This window comes from Notechis scutatus, chromosome 1 (assembly GCF_049901735.1).
Source record: "Notechis scutatus isolate UNSWTSFEM ecotype Mainland chromosome 1, rNotScu1.2, whole genome shotgun sequence".
Classification (NCBI taxonomy): domain Eukaryota; kingdom Metazoa; phylum Chordata; class Lepidosauria; order Squamata; family Elapidae; genus Notechis; species Notechis scutatus.
The window spans coordinates 330,732,694-330,745,737 of record NC_142009.1 but is presented as its reverse complement, the minus strand read 5'-3'; the positions used below and the strand labels follow the sequence as shown (position 1 = coordinate 330,745,737).

Genomic DNA, 13,044 nt, shown 5'->3' with positions numbered 1-13,044 from the left:
GATAACTAGGTGACTGAAGTTTCTGCCGTGCAAAATACTAACTGGAGAGCATGATAGATGACTCTTGGCTATGGATGTGTCCCATTGGAGAATATGAATTATGATACACTCAGGGTGTGGGGGGAAAATCAGGGTCAAGGGTGACAATGAATTATGTGTTTCAGAGTCGGCTACACCCAGGCAGTGCCACACAGTTTTAACTCCCAGTAAATCCTTTTTAAGTTTTGGAAGTTTAGCTCATGATTTAAATGGGGGTAACTGCTGGAACCTGACACGCATCTCATCTCTAAATGAAGCACATGTGGCAGCCCAGATGTTCAGGTGTTGATTGCAGACTTATTTGGGAGGGACACAGCTGAAAGAGAGAGAGAGAGAGAGACACACACACACAGGATTTTGGAAACACTGGTTAAAATAAATTCTTAGCAAGGGAAAACTCTAACGTGGCTCTTCCACACATTAGTTTTCACCTCTCCCATCTGCCATGAGAGAACATTTCATGTGACTGCTGGTGTGTCTTGCCAACACACCGATCCCTTTTTTTTGATCCTGAGAGATCTTCCTCCCTGGGAGACCTATTTGAGGATGGCAGGCACGATCATCTTGGGGAAGGCATAGTATCTGCAGTCAGCTGGAGGAATCAGGTCCATAAGGGTAGTGTGGATGTTCTTGGTCACAAAACCGGCCTCCATCAAGTGGGTAATTTGTGTTTCCTAAGAAAAAGTATCAAAGGGAGAATTACCCTGTGTTCCCACAACATGCTAAGCCACGGTTTAAAACCAGAAATATTTTTGTTAGGTATATTGCCAGAAAACTATAATAAAGGGATTACATATTTAATAATACATGTGCTGACCGCAGCAAGAATTGTATTGGCACAATATTGGAAACATGAGAATGCACTTACACATGAAAGTATAATTAGAAAAATATTAGCCTGTGCAGAGATAGATGAACATTAATACTAAAAGATAAGGAAGGAACGGGATATATTTTAACATGGGATTTGTTTCATCAATGGTTAGATAAAAGAGGTAGAAATTAGAAGATGAAGGATTACTGATATGTATAAGTAAAGGATGCAAGAATTTGATTATACGAAAGTAAACATAATTATTACAGTTGTTATAATTACTATTATTACCAGTATTGTATAAGTAAATTGATCCAGGCAATAAATAGTGTTTATTAAGAGCTTATATACTTTAAAGAAAAACGTATAAATAAAATTCAGAAAAAAACCCATGCTCAGCCACAGTTTAAATAAACCATAACTGGCTGGATCCACATGACCTCTTAAGGCAGGGTGGGTCTACATTTTCTCACAGATGTATCCAAAAGAGAAGGAAAAGGGGCCTGTGAGAATGCTACTGTCTTGAGAAGGACTTCTGTCAATGGGAACAGTCAAGAAGCTGCTTAGAAGAACCTCGTGTCTTTCTTGGTTTTGGGAGTCTAACCCTGCAGACAGTGGGCAGGACTTCTCATTTTTCTCCTTCGAGCAAACCACGTACATTCAGCAAGTTTTCTTGCAAGCCACACAGCAACACAGAGCTAATTGTGTGTTGTGGTGGTGAAGGTGCTGGGTTAGGGATGGGTTCTCCACCAGAGATGGTACTCAGCCGGTTCTGACCAGTTCTGGAGAACCAAGAGCGGAAATTTTGAGTAGTTCAAAGAACCAGCAAATCCTACCTCTGACTGGCTCCCCTGCCCCCATCTATTCTCTGCCTCCCATTGAGTCCCAGCTGATTGGCTGGGTCTTCTTTGGTTGCCCTGCACGGGAGAATAGAGCTGGAAAGCAGGTTAGTGGGGTGGGGAGGAAATGGGGATTTTGTAGCATCCTTCCACTGCCATGCCCACACAACCGGTAGTAAAACAAATTGAATCCCACCACTGTTCTCCACCCAGTGAAGTCTCCTGCACTGCAGCTTTTCCCTGCTCTCACCTGAAACATCTTTTCGATGTCCGAATACTTGCTCTTCATTAGGTCCCCCCAGGAAGTCAAATTGCAATAGGTGAAGACCCCACCTGGCTTCAGGAGGCGATGGGCGTGCGCCTACAGGGAGAAAAGGAGCAGTGGCATTTGGTGGGGGTAGCGTTAGGTGCAGAGAATCAGGACCACGCATTAAGCTCCAGTTGATTTTATTGCTCATGCTCATACACAAGAATCTGGTCAACTAACGGTCAGCACTAAATTGGCGCTAGATAAGAATGAACAGAATTCAAGAGGGGTTGGATTTAGACTGTTTGTGGGAATGAATTGACTCCAGGCTGATTCCTCTCTTGACTTGTCCTTCTCCTATAGGAAGGGAATGCTCCAGAATCTGTTGCTTGGTGCGGTGGAATGTAGTCTGGATTCCCAGAGGGAGGGGCGGCATTCCAGAGGAACAGTTTAGATTGTATGGTAGAAAGAGGATGAAGACGATTCCTCCCTAATAGTTCCCACAGTATATGCTTTATGGCACGAGTTGTTTGCTTTAGTTTGGTAAGGTTTCTGTCCGTAGGCGAGGAACAATGAAAGAAGCTGCGTAGAAGAACATCAACATGTCTTTCTTGGTTTGGGGAGCCTGACCCTTGGAAAGAGAGGTTCTGCTTCCAAGCCAGGTGAAATTTCAATCGTATTTTCAGGATCGCCATTTTGACCTCCATCTTTTTTTCACCAAATGTCAAAAGAGTCAAAATGGCGACTACCATCATGTAATCACGATGCTCGTCAACAAAGTACAAAGCACTAAACACCACAACTGCGGTTGCCATTGTTACTTTTTTTAACCGTACTTTTTTTTTTCCAACCCAAGAGTTTGATATGAGTCGGAAAAGTCAAAATGATGATTGCACAACCACACATAATCCCCTGGGGTTATGGCAGGTGTGGGAGACTGAGCAACCGTGCTCAGGAATTCTGGGAGTTGAAGTCCACAAGTCTTAAAAGTTGCCAAGTTTGGAGACCTCTGCCATAGAGAAAGGCTGTTCTAAGTCCTCTCTTGGCCCCAAAAGAGACCCATATTCTTTCTCTTCCTCAAAACGGGAGAAGGGACATTCACAGTCAGCCTCTTGAAAAAGAACCAGAAAGGAGCAGGGTAGGCCGAGTGTTAAGATGCAGCTGACTGAGCTCAACCGGTCAGGTGCACCCATCGCATTCCTTCCTGGGACAAAGGACAGGCCACGTCTTCCAGGAGAAGCAAACAGGTTTGACCATTTGCTCCCTGGTACACAACCACTATTGCAAACCTCAAAGGGCCCTGTTGCTATCTCCTTATCTGGGAGAGGGGGTGGGGTGACTTCCAAGCTGAAAAACATATTAAAAACTCATTCAAGGTGAGCTCACCTTTGGGTCTTTGGTGCTAAGCTTGGTAGTGTTCTTACAAATGTTTTCTTACCGAGCCAGGTATCCTGGGAAAATGACACTGCTTAATACAGCATGTCCACTCTAGCCGGCCAAACTTTCTAAACCAGGGATCTTCAAACTTGACAGCTTGAACTTCAACTCCCAGAATTCCTCCTCCAGTCATGTTAGCTCAGGAATTCTGGGAGTTGAAGCCCGCAAGTCTTAAACTTGCCAAGGTTGAGGACCCTTGTTCTAAATTCTTCTTTTAATACCTTTCATGGAGCTTTCCCCAGCCAGAACGTCGCCCTCAGGCATGTGGCAACTACAATACCCAGAGTTCTCAGTGAGAGGAAGAGGGGGTCGACTTTCAATGGTGCCCATCTCACCTTGATGAAGTCAAACTGATGGGTGTGCCAGGTGTCTTCCGACAAGGGGTACGTGTCGTAGAGAATCCCTGCATGTGAGAAACAGAGTTTTGGATGTCCAGAAATAAAGGCTTTACGGTTATAATAATCATTTTTCGCTGTCTGGGAATGGGGTGCTCCTTAAATGAACTTCTGGAGGTTTTCCTTCAATCCATGAGACCCAGCCACAGTGGCCAACAATCAGGAACATGGGAGGACTCTTCCTTGTCTTCAATATAATTTGGCTGTCGATGTGCTATCATATATTTATTTATTTGTTGGACCAAGTGTTCAAAAGCACTTGTAATCCAGGGGTGGGTAACTATCGCAACTTTATGACCTGTGGACTTCAACTCCCAGAATTCCTGAGCATGGTTGCCATAGTGTCTCACATCTGCCATAACCCCAAGGGATTCTGGGAGTTGAAGTCCACAGGTCATAATATTGCCACAGTCTCCCACGCCTGCCATAATCCCAGGGGATTCTGGGAGTTGAAGTCACAGGTCATAAAGTTGCCACATTTGCCCACCCCTGCTTGTAACCCCAGGGGATTCTGGGAGTCGAAGTCCACAGGTTGCAAAATTGCTAAAGTGGGAAACAATCACCCAGAGAAATGGAGGCAATCCTGTTTCGTACCGTTAAAATGTCCATCCGGCAAGGTTGGTGCGACATCTTCCCACAGCCCTTTCAAGGGGACAACCTATGGGAGCCCAAGGAGGAGATGGAGTACAATCAATGAAGAGGCAAGCCGTGTTGCCAGAAAAGCATGCTCATGTTGTAGGGCAAAAGTGTCTTCGTAAAAAGAAAAAAAAATGTTTGCAATGCAAGTAAATGAGGAAAACGAGCGTTTTCATGGCCCCCCAGCAATCAAAGTCTCAGATCTGTGAAGTAGTCCAGAGAAGAAGCACCACCAGAAATTCTAACTCTATCCTTATTGTAAGATTCCATTAAAAGAATTTGGCAAGACTGAAAGTATTTTTATTTATGAGATTTTTATCCTCTCTGGTACTTTCTAAGCAACTTGAGGCAGCGAACAGCATACCTAGTACTCCTTCCTCCTCCTATTTTCCTCACAACAACAACCCTGTGAGGTGGGTTGAGCTGAGAGAGAGAGAGAGAGATTGGCTAGAAGTCACCCAACTGTCTTTCACACCTAAGGCGGGACTAGAACTCATGGTCTCCTGGTGATTGGCCCAAAGACACCAGATGGCTTTCATGCTTAAGGCGGGACTGGAACTCACGGTCTCTTGGTGATTGGCCCAAAGTCATCCAGCCAACTTTTCATTGCCTAAGGACTAGTCAGGGTGTCCAACTGGCAACTTTAAGACTTGTGGACTTCAACTCCCAGAATTCCTCAGCCAGCTTTGCTGGCTGAGGAATCTGGGAGTTGAAGTCCACAAGTCTTAAAGTTGCCAAGGTTGGACACCCCTGGACTAGAACTTATCATCTCCTGGTTTCTAGGCTGACACCTTAACCACTACACCAAACTGACTCTCCCCTCCTGTTCCTCTCTGGAAAACTGAGGGGGAAATTCCTTCTGAATAGCTTCCCATGCCTTTCCTGGTATCCGTTATACCTCATTGTCTGCTCCTCTCCCTCCTGTCTCCCAAAGACCTTCTCACATGCCCTTACTCCCTCCATCTGCTCACAGTTGCCCAGTTTAGAACCACCTTATGGAATTGGTTACATCCCTTCCCTTCCCTTCCCCATTCATTGCTCTGGGGTCCCAGCTCCCCTTTCCCGTCCTGCATTGTGTTGGAACCCTGACAATGATCTTCATGATGTCCCCTGCATGATTTGCATGATGACATCATAGCGGGCGGGCTGTGGTTGCTTTCCTGCTGGGCATTCGTGCCCTCTCTCACCCAGGCCCCTTCGCTCCAACCTTGTGAGGCTGTGTTTTCGCCCATTCCTGCAGCCTCTGGAAGACTCCTTCGTTGCATTCGATGATCCAATGCTCCTGGACGTCAAACTCTGCAATTTTGCTGGCAGCAATGGCCATGCCAAAGCCAACCTCCAGCACCCGGCCTCCTGAAAGGAAAATTTGATTGCTTGACTGATCGATTGCATTTATATGCTGCCCCTCTCGCTATCCAAAGAGTCTTAGATCTGGTTAGCTAAGTTGCTATGAAAGCCACAGATATTATCTTGGAGAAACTATGCTTCGGATAACCAAAAAAAAAAAAACCCCACAACCACCATTAACCCCCCACCCCTCCCCCCCTTGGAAAAAGGGGAAAAGGAAAGAAAACCCACCAATTCTTATTTCCTTTTTTTTTTTTTTTTTTTTTTTTTTTTTTTTTTTTTTTTTTTTTTTTTTTTTTTTTTTTTTTTTTTTTTTATTTTTTTTTTTTTTTAAAAAGATTACAAAGACATGATTTCTTTCTTGTCTGAGAGAAAGAAAAACTCAAGATGGTCGCACCTTGACTCTCTTTGGCATAAAAGGAAGAAAAGAGGGGGGGGGGAAATCAGTCAATTTCAGAATTCGGTTACTAGAGGCTCTGTACATAAAATAGAATTTCTGTCTTTCTCGAGGAATCGGTTTCTTATCCTAAAAATAAAGCCTTAAGAATGTCAGATCGAATTAATTCCTAGAGAAGAACCAGAGATCTGCAGCCTAGACTGGCAGAAAGAGGAGGAAGTGACAAATTATTTATCTATTTTTGCCCAGAAAACAAACGTTCTTGCCTGGTGGCTGGCTGGGTGGGCGTGGCCTAGTCGTCCTCCTGCATCACAGTTGGGAGGGGGGCGTTTTTGCCCTGCCCGGGCTCCAGAGGCTTTCCTTGAGCCTCCGGGAAGGTGAAAACGGCCTCCCGGAGGCTCATTTCTGGTCCTATTTCTGGTCTTCCCGAACTTCTGGGAGGCCCATTTTTCGCCCTCCCCAACCTTCCGTGTGTACCCTGCACTTACCTGCATCCAAAGTAGGCTACGTGGGGACTCCGGGGAGGGGAGGGGCAGGGTGGGCGGGGCCAGCCAGGACTGGGATTTGGGGGTTCTCTGAACTGCACAGAATCTTAGCTAGCGGCTCTCCCGAACCCCTCCGAACCCCCAGCAGCCCAGCCCTGGTTCTTGCTTTCTGCAGAATAAGCTCCTATTCTGTGCCAGGGGCTGAACCCTTTTCTCCATTACACCATGACTGGTAGTCCTCGACATTACAACCACAATTGAGCCCCACAGTTGTGTTGCTAAGCGAGACATTTGTTAAGTGAGTTCTGCTCCATTTTACGACCTTTCTTGTCACAGTTAAGTGAATCACTGCAGTTGATAAGTTAGGTGTCAACTCATAAAACATTTCGTATACACGTTTTATAGTTGGCAACAGAAAAAAGGGGGGGGGAGTTTCAAAGAGCAGGCGGCAGTGTGGAATCGAAAGTACATTCCATTCATATTTTCTTCAGGGACTGATTAGATGACTGAAGCTTCTGCCACACGCAAAAATCTAATTGGAGAGAGAGCATGATTGATGACTCTTGGCTATGGACGTTTTTTTTCCGCAGGATCAAGTGTGACAGTGAATTACGTATCTTGACTACGCCCAGGTTAATGCCGGATGTAGAATGTTATCTTCAAATAAATCCTCTTTAGTTTTGGGAGTGTGGCTCGAGGCTCATGAATTAATTGGAGTAACTGCCAGAATCCTGACATTAGGTTGCTAAGTGAATCTGGCTTCCCCATTGACTTTGCTTATCAGAAGGTCGCAAAAGGAGATCCCATGATCCCGGGAGACTGCAGCCGTCATACATGTGAGTCAGTTGCCAACCGTCCATATTTTGATCATGTGACTATGGGGACGCTGCAGCAGTCATGAAGTGTGAACAATGGTCATAAGTCTTTTTTTTTTCAGTGATGTTACTTTGAACGGTCATTAAATGAATTGTTGTAAGTCGAGGGCTGCATTTCAAACACAGACACACACACACAATTTTGTGGAATTTCTGTCTCCTTCTCCGGCCCTGTGCAAGCTCGGCCCAAATCGCTATTTTGCAGCAAGCTGTTGTCTTGGAGGTTGGAAGAGACCTTTGCCTCTGGCTCAAGGGAACAGCAGCCCTTATCTTGGGCCTCAGCTTGCAGCTGTCAGCAAAGGGCGAGACCCCTGAAACGCCCAGCCCCCCCCCCCCACCTTCCCCCCCCCTCCAGCCTTTCCAGACAGACTTTTCACCACAGAGCTATTCTTATCTCGGTTGCAGTGCAGACAACTGGAAACAACCAGGAACTTGACTCTGGTGGGTGTGAGCATCCATGGGTTTGGGGGGGGGGCGGGTTGGTTATGCTGTGGGGGGGGGGAACTTGCTCAACCGAGAGCAAAAGACCCCCAAGAACGTATCTATGTCCCTACCCATTGTGCTATTCCTTATCGGAGTATGCGATGTTATGCGAAATGCAAAAAAGGACTAGGATGGTGGTCCCTAACCTTTGCCGATTGGTGGCCCGGGGTGTGTGTGAAGAGGGGAACCAGGCCATGCAAGCGGTGGGCCGGTGCGCACAGGCATGTCCGTGCACATCAATTCACCACTACTGCAGGTCAAGCTGTGCACGTGTGCATGCGTAGCAGCCCCATGGACTGGTTGCAAATAGGCCGCTGTCCGATAACGGGCTGCAGCCTAAGGGTTGGGGACCCCCAGAGTAGGATGTAGCAGGTGCATGGAATCAAGCATCAGGAGCTAAGACAAGGGAGATACAGGTAGTCCTCAATGTACAACAGTTCATTTTTCAGTTATTTTATTGATTTGATTTTCAAATGTTTACAACGACACTAAGTAAAAGGGACTACATAGTTTTGCACACTTCAAATGGGTACATATCCCGTGGTACAAGATAAAAGTTCAGAAACAATGGCGGGACTGACTCACATTTATGGCCTTTGCAGTGTCCCGGGGTCATGTGATCATCTTCAGTGACTTACTGGCACCTATTCTCCAAAGCAGGAGGTCGCCAATCTTTTGGACCTCCGGGACCACCAAACTCATAATTTTTTAAATCCAGGGACCACTGACTGGTTCTGTGGGCGTGGCCTAATTTGTGGGTGTGGCTTGGTGGTCATATAGGACTGGCTGGGCATCGCTTGTATGTAAATATTATAAATATTTTTATAAATATTGAATTTTTATAAAAAAAAAGCAACTTTTACCCAAAATCAGGCAAAGCAGGCAGGCAGATTGAATTGCTCACAGAATCATTCAGTGATCTACCGTGTTTCTCATATAATAAGGTTTGGTCTTATTTTTTTTTGTTGAGCAACGGCACTGAAAAAAAGGACTTCTTGACTTTTTCACACTTCTAACGGTTGTGTATTCCCTGGTCACATGATCAAAGTTCAGCCGCTGGGAACTGACTTCACATTATGGCCTTTGGTGTCCCGGGGTCATGTGATCATCTTCAGGGACTTACTGGCACCTATTCTCCAAAGCAGGGGTCGCCAATTCTTGGACCTCCGGGACCACCAAACTCATAATTTTAAATCCCAGGGACCACTGACCGGTTCCCCCCTGTGGGCGTGGCCTAATGTGGGTGTGGCTTGGTGGTCATGTGACTGGCTGGGCATGCCGCTTGTATGTAAATATTATAAATATTTTTATAAATTATTGAATTTTTATAAAAAAAAGAGCAACTTTTACCCCAAAATCAGGCAAAGCAGGCAGGCAGATTGTTGCTCACAGAATCATTCAGTGATCTATCTACCATCGGCTAGCTTAGTCTGTCACATAAACTTTGCTTGCCGTGAGTCTGCACTGAATAATAGAACCTTCAGTCCTAAGGGAGGTTCGGCTGTGCTTAAAAGCAGAACTGAAGATCTAAAGACTAGCTAGAAAGCAAGAAATCCAACCATTTCCTGCTTCCTAACTAACCTAAATCTCCAGGCACAGCAGAACAGCTGATGGTCAGAAAAAGGAAAAATAGCAATTTAGCAGGCAAGTTTGCGGGGTAAGGAGTGAGTGGGCGGGGAGGGTTCCCATGGGCCATGTGGGTGGTGTAGCCTTGTGCACAGCCTGGATTAATTGCTTTGTGGGGTGCTTTGGGGGTGACATTTCTCTGCGGCCCACCAACATTTTCTCCTGGATCACCAGTGGGCCGTGGCCCACTGATTGGCGACCGCTGCTCCAAAGCACCAGAAGGCAGGACAAGAAGCAACGGGTGGAAACTAATCAAGGAGAGAAGCAACCTAGAACTAAGGAGGAATTTCCCAACAGTTAGAACAATTAGCCAGTGGAACAACTTTCCTCCAGAAGTTGTGGTTGTTCCAACACTGGAAGTTTTCAAAAAGAGATTGGACAACCATTTGTCTGAAATGATGTAAGGTTTCCTGCCTGAGCAGGGGGTTGGACTAGACGACCTCCCAGGTCCCTCCAAGTCAGTGGCGAAGCCAGACTCACTTAACAAATATGCTACTAATTTAACCACTGCAGTGATTCACAACAACTGTGGTGAGGAAGGTCATAAAATGGGGCAAAACACACATTTGCAAATGTGTAGCTTTGTGGAAATTTTGGTCTTGGTTTCGGTTGTAAGTCGAGCAAGGTAAGTTGAGAACGTGTCCCGTAAGGTGATCTTACCTTGTGAAGCAGCCACGCTGGCCAAGGCATGCATGTAGGGGGTTTCCCACCGCTCCATCACCGGCTTCCCCATGATTTCCAAGTGAGTGTTGGCTGGATTGTAACCCGCAGTGGCTTCCTTCCAAGAAGGCTTACAGTTTTCCCCTTCCAGAAAGATGGGACAAGCCATGTCGGAAGGTCTAAGGGCTCCCTTGGAAGGTGAGAAAAAAAGATATGGAAGAGGTTGTCAAAGCTCCAGGGATCTGGAACTGGAGCCGCTGGGCTCCTGCTGAGCTTGAAATAGTTGTGGGGGTGGAGCAGAGGAGGAGAGCTGAGTGAGCGAAGGGGAGTTAAGGGAGGAAGGGGGAGTTTGCAATTCCCGCTTGGAAAGCGGGGCAGGTGAAGGGGACACCTTCTGGAGAAACTGAACCATTGCAGATCGTCAGGTGTAGATGGCTCTTGTTATTGGGTGGGATAAAGCAGAAGAACAGAAGAATGGAGTTGGAAGGGAACTTGGAGGTCTTCTAGTCCAACCAGGGGACCCTATCCCATTTCAGGCAAATGAAATTGCCCACCCAAAAAAGCCAATGCAGTCCTAGGCTGCATTAACAAAGAGGCAGAATCGAGAGCAGGTGAAGTGTTAATGCCACTCTGTAATGCCTTGGTAAGGCCACACTTGGACTTACTAAATCCATCTTTTGTCACCATGATGCAAAAAAAAAAAAAAGATGTTGAGACTCTAGAAAGAGTGCAGAGAAGAGCAACAAAGAGGATGAACGGACTGGAGGCTAAAACAGGGGTTGCAGGAACTGGGTATGTCTAGATTAATGGAGGACCTGGAGCAACATGATAGCAGTGTTCCAGTATCTCATGGGCTGCCACAAAGAAGAGGGAGTCAAGCTATTCTCCAAAGTACCCGAAGGCAGGAAAAGAAGCAACGGATGGAAACTAATCAAGGAGAGAAGCAACCTAGAACTAAGGAGAACTTTCTGGCAGAACAATCAGTCAGTGGAACAACTTGCCTCCAGAAGTTGTAAATGCTTCAACACTGGAAGTTTTTAAGAAGAGACTGGACAACCATTTGTCTGAAATGGTGTAGGGTTTCCTGCCTGAGCAGAGGGGTTGGACTAGAAGACCTCCAAGGTCCCTTCTAATTCTGTTATTCTGTACTCTATTCTGTATGGTTGTCCAGTTTTTGGGGCAGGTTTGATTAATTGTTCTCACTGTCAGGAAATTTCTCATTAGTTCTGGGCTGGTTTGTTCCTTGATTAGTTTCCATCCACTGCTTCTAGTCCAGAATATTTTGGAAAAAGCTGACGCCACTAAAGTTGGACTATTTTTTTTTCATGAATAAAAATGGGGATGGAGAACAGATGAAAGTAGTCTAATCCTTTGTGCTGCTAATACATTTTTTTTAAGTTTTAACTTTTTAAGTCCAACCAAACAGGTTGGATTAATTTGAGCCAGTCACTCTCTCTTAGCCCAACTCACCTCACAGGGTGAGGGGGGAAAGGGAGGAAGGTGTGTTGGAGGTGTTCACTGCCTTGAGTTATTTGTTAAAAAAAAGAATTTGTAAAAAACTGATTGCTTATTGTACCCTATGACTATCCTTAAGTGTTGTACCTTGTGATTCTTGACGAAGGTATCTTTTCTTTTATGTACACTGAGAGCATTTGCACCAAGACAAATTCCTTGTGTGTCCAATCACACTTGGCCAATAAAGAATTCTATTCTATTCTATTCTATTCTATTCTATTCTATTCTATTCTAAGATGATTAAAGGCTTGGAGACTAAAATGTATGAAATCTATTCCTATTCTATTCTATTCTACTCTACTCCATTCCATTTTTTCTATTCTATTCTGTTCTGTTCCATTCTATTCCTATTCTATTCTATTAAGTCATAGAACATAAAATAACAGAGTTGGAAGGGACCATGGAGGTCTTCTAGTCCAACCCGCTGCTCAAGCAGGAGAAACAAATAAATAAAATAGAAATCTGACTGTCTTATTGACAATTTTGACAAGGCAATTTGATGTTCTGATCTTATCCATTGATAAGGCTCCATTTTTAATGAATGATCAATTAATTTGATTCCCCTGACCTTACTTAGAAGACTGGTATTCTTGTGAGGTCTCCACAGGCAACCTTTAGCCAGAGAAGATAGCAAGTTCTTTGATTTTACTGTAATATCGAGTTAAAATTGCAGTCCCCCTATAAGTAGTATGGATTTTGGTGAGGTATCAGGAAGAATGTTCTAACAAGGGCAGTCAGTTTGGTCTAGTGCAGAGGTCCCCAAACTTGGCAACTTTAAGACTTGTGGACTTCAACTCCCAGAATTCTCCAGCCAGCACTGGCTGGAGAATTCTGGGAGTTGAAGTCCACAAGTCTTAAAGTTGCTAAGTTTGGGAACCCCTGGTCTAGTGGTAAAGACACCAAGTTGAAACCAGGAGGCTGTGAGTTCTAGTCCTGCCTTAGGGATAAAAGAAAGCTGGGTGACTTTGGGTCCATTACTCTTTTTCAGCCCAACCAAAATTATAGGGGTTTGTTTGTTAATTATTTATTTATAAAATATATACGCCACCCATCTTGCTTCAAGGTAAATGGACAGCGTTGTTGTTATAGGGATAAGATAGTCCTTGACTTACAACCATTCATTTAGTGACTATTCAAAGGCACTGAAAAAAGTGACTTAGGACCATTTTTCGTACTTGCGACCGCTGCAGCATCCCCATGGTCACGTGATGAAAATCCAGGTGCTTGGCCACTGACTCTTATTTATGAC

The 13,044-nt window shown here is 45.1% G+C and overlaps 1 protein-coding gene across 2 annotated transcripts; it reads right to left on the bottom strand.

Annotated features, from left to right (window-relative positions):
* Window positions 1–394: 394 nt before the first annotated feature.
* On the bottom strand, window positions 395–10,643 carry GAMT (guanidinoacetate N-methyltransferase). Of its 2 annotated transcripts, XM_026685152.2 has the most exons (6): window positions 10,281–10,643; window positions 5,615–5,760; window positions 4,366–4,429; window positions 3,712–3,779; window positions 1,943–2,053; window positions 395–713 (listed from the first exon to the last, which is right to left on the bottom strand). In XM_026685152.2, exons 1-6 carry the CDS (start codon window positions 10,447–10,449, stop codon window positions 576–578), a joined length of 696 nt encoding a protein of 231 aa, XP_026540937.2. In that variant the 5' UTR covers window positions 10,450–10,643; the 3' UTR covers window positions 395–575. The 2 variants fall into 2 exon arrangements, with proteins under 2 accessions (XP_026540937.2, XP_087808857.1); XM_087952731.1 differs by lacking the exon at window positions 3,712–3,779 and having other exon boundaries at window positions 10,281–10,602.
* Window positions 10,644–13,044: the final 2,401 nt, after the last annotated feature.

Coding starts and splice junctions, on each gene's coding strand:
- GAMT (XM_026685152.2), bottom strand. CDS start 10,449: ATGGCTTGTCCCATCTTTCTGGAAGGGGAAAACTGTAAGCCTTCTTGG. Junction 4,430..5,614: donor CGAAAACACAGCCTCACAAG/GTTGGAGCGAAG, acceptor GGGCTCCCATAG/GTTGTCCCCTTGAAAGGGCT. Junction 2,054..3,711: donor ATCAGTTTGACTTCATCAAG/GTGAGATGGGCA, acceptor TTCTCCCTGTAG/GCGCACGCCCATCGCCTCCT.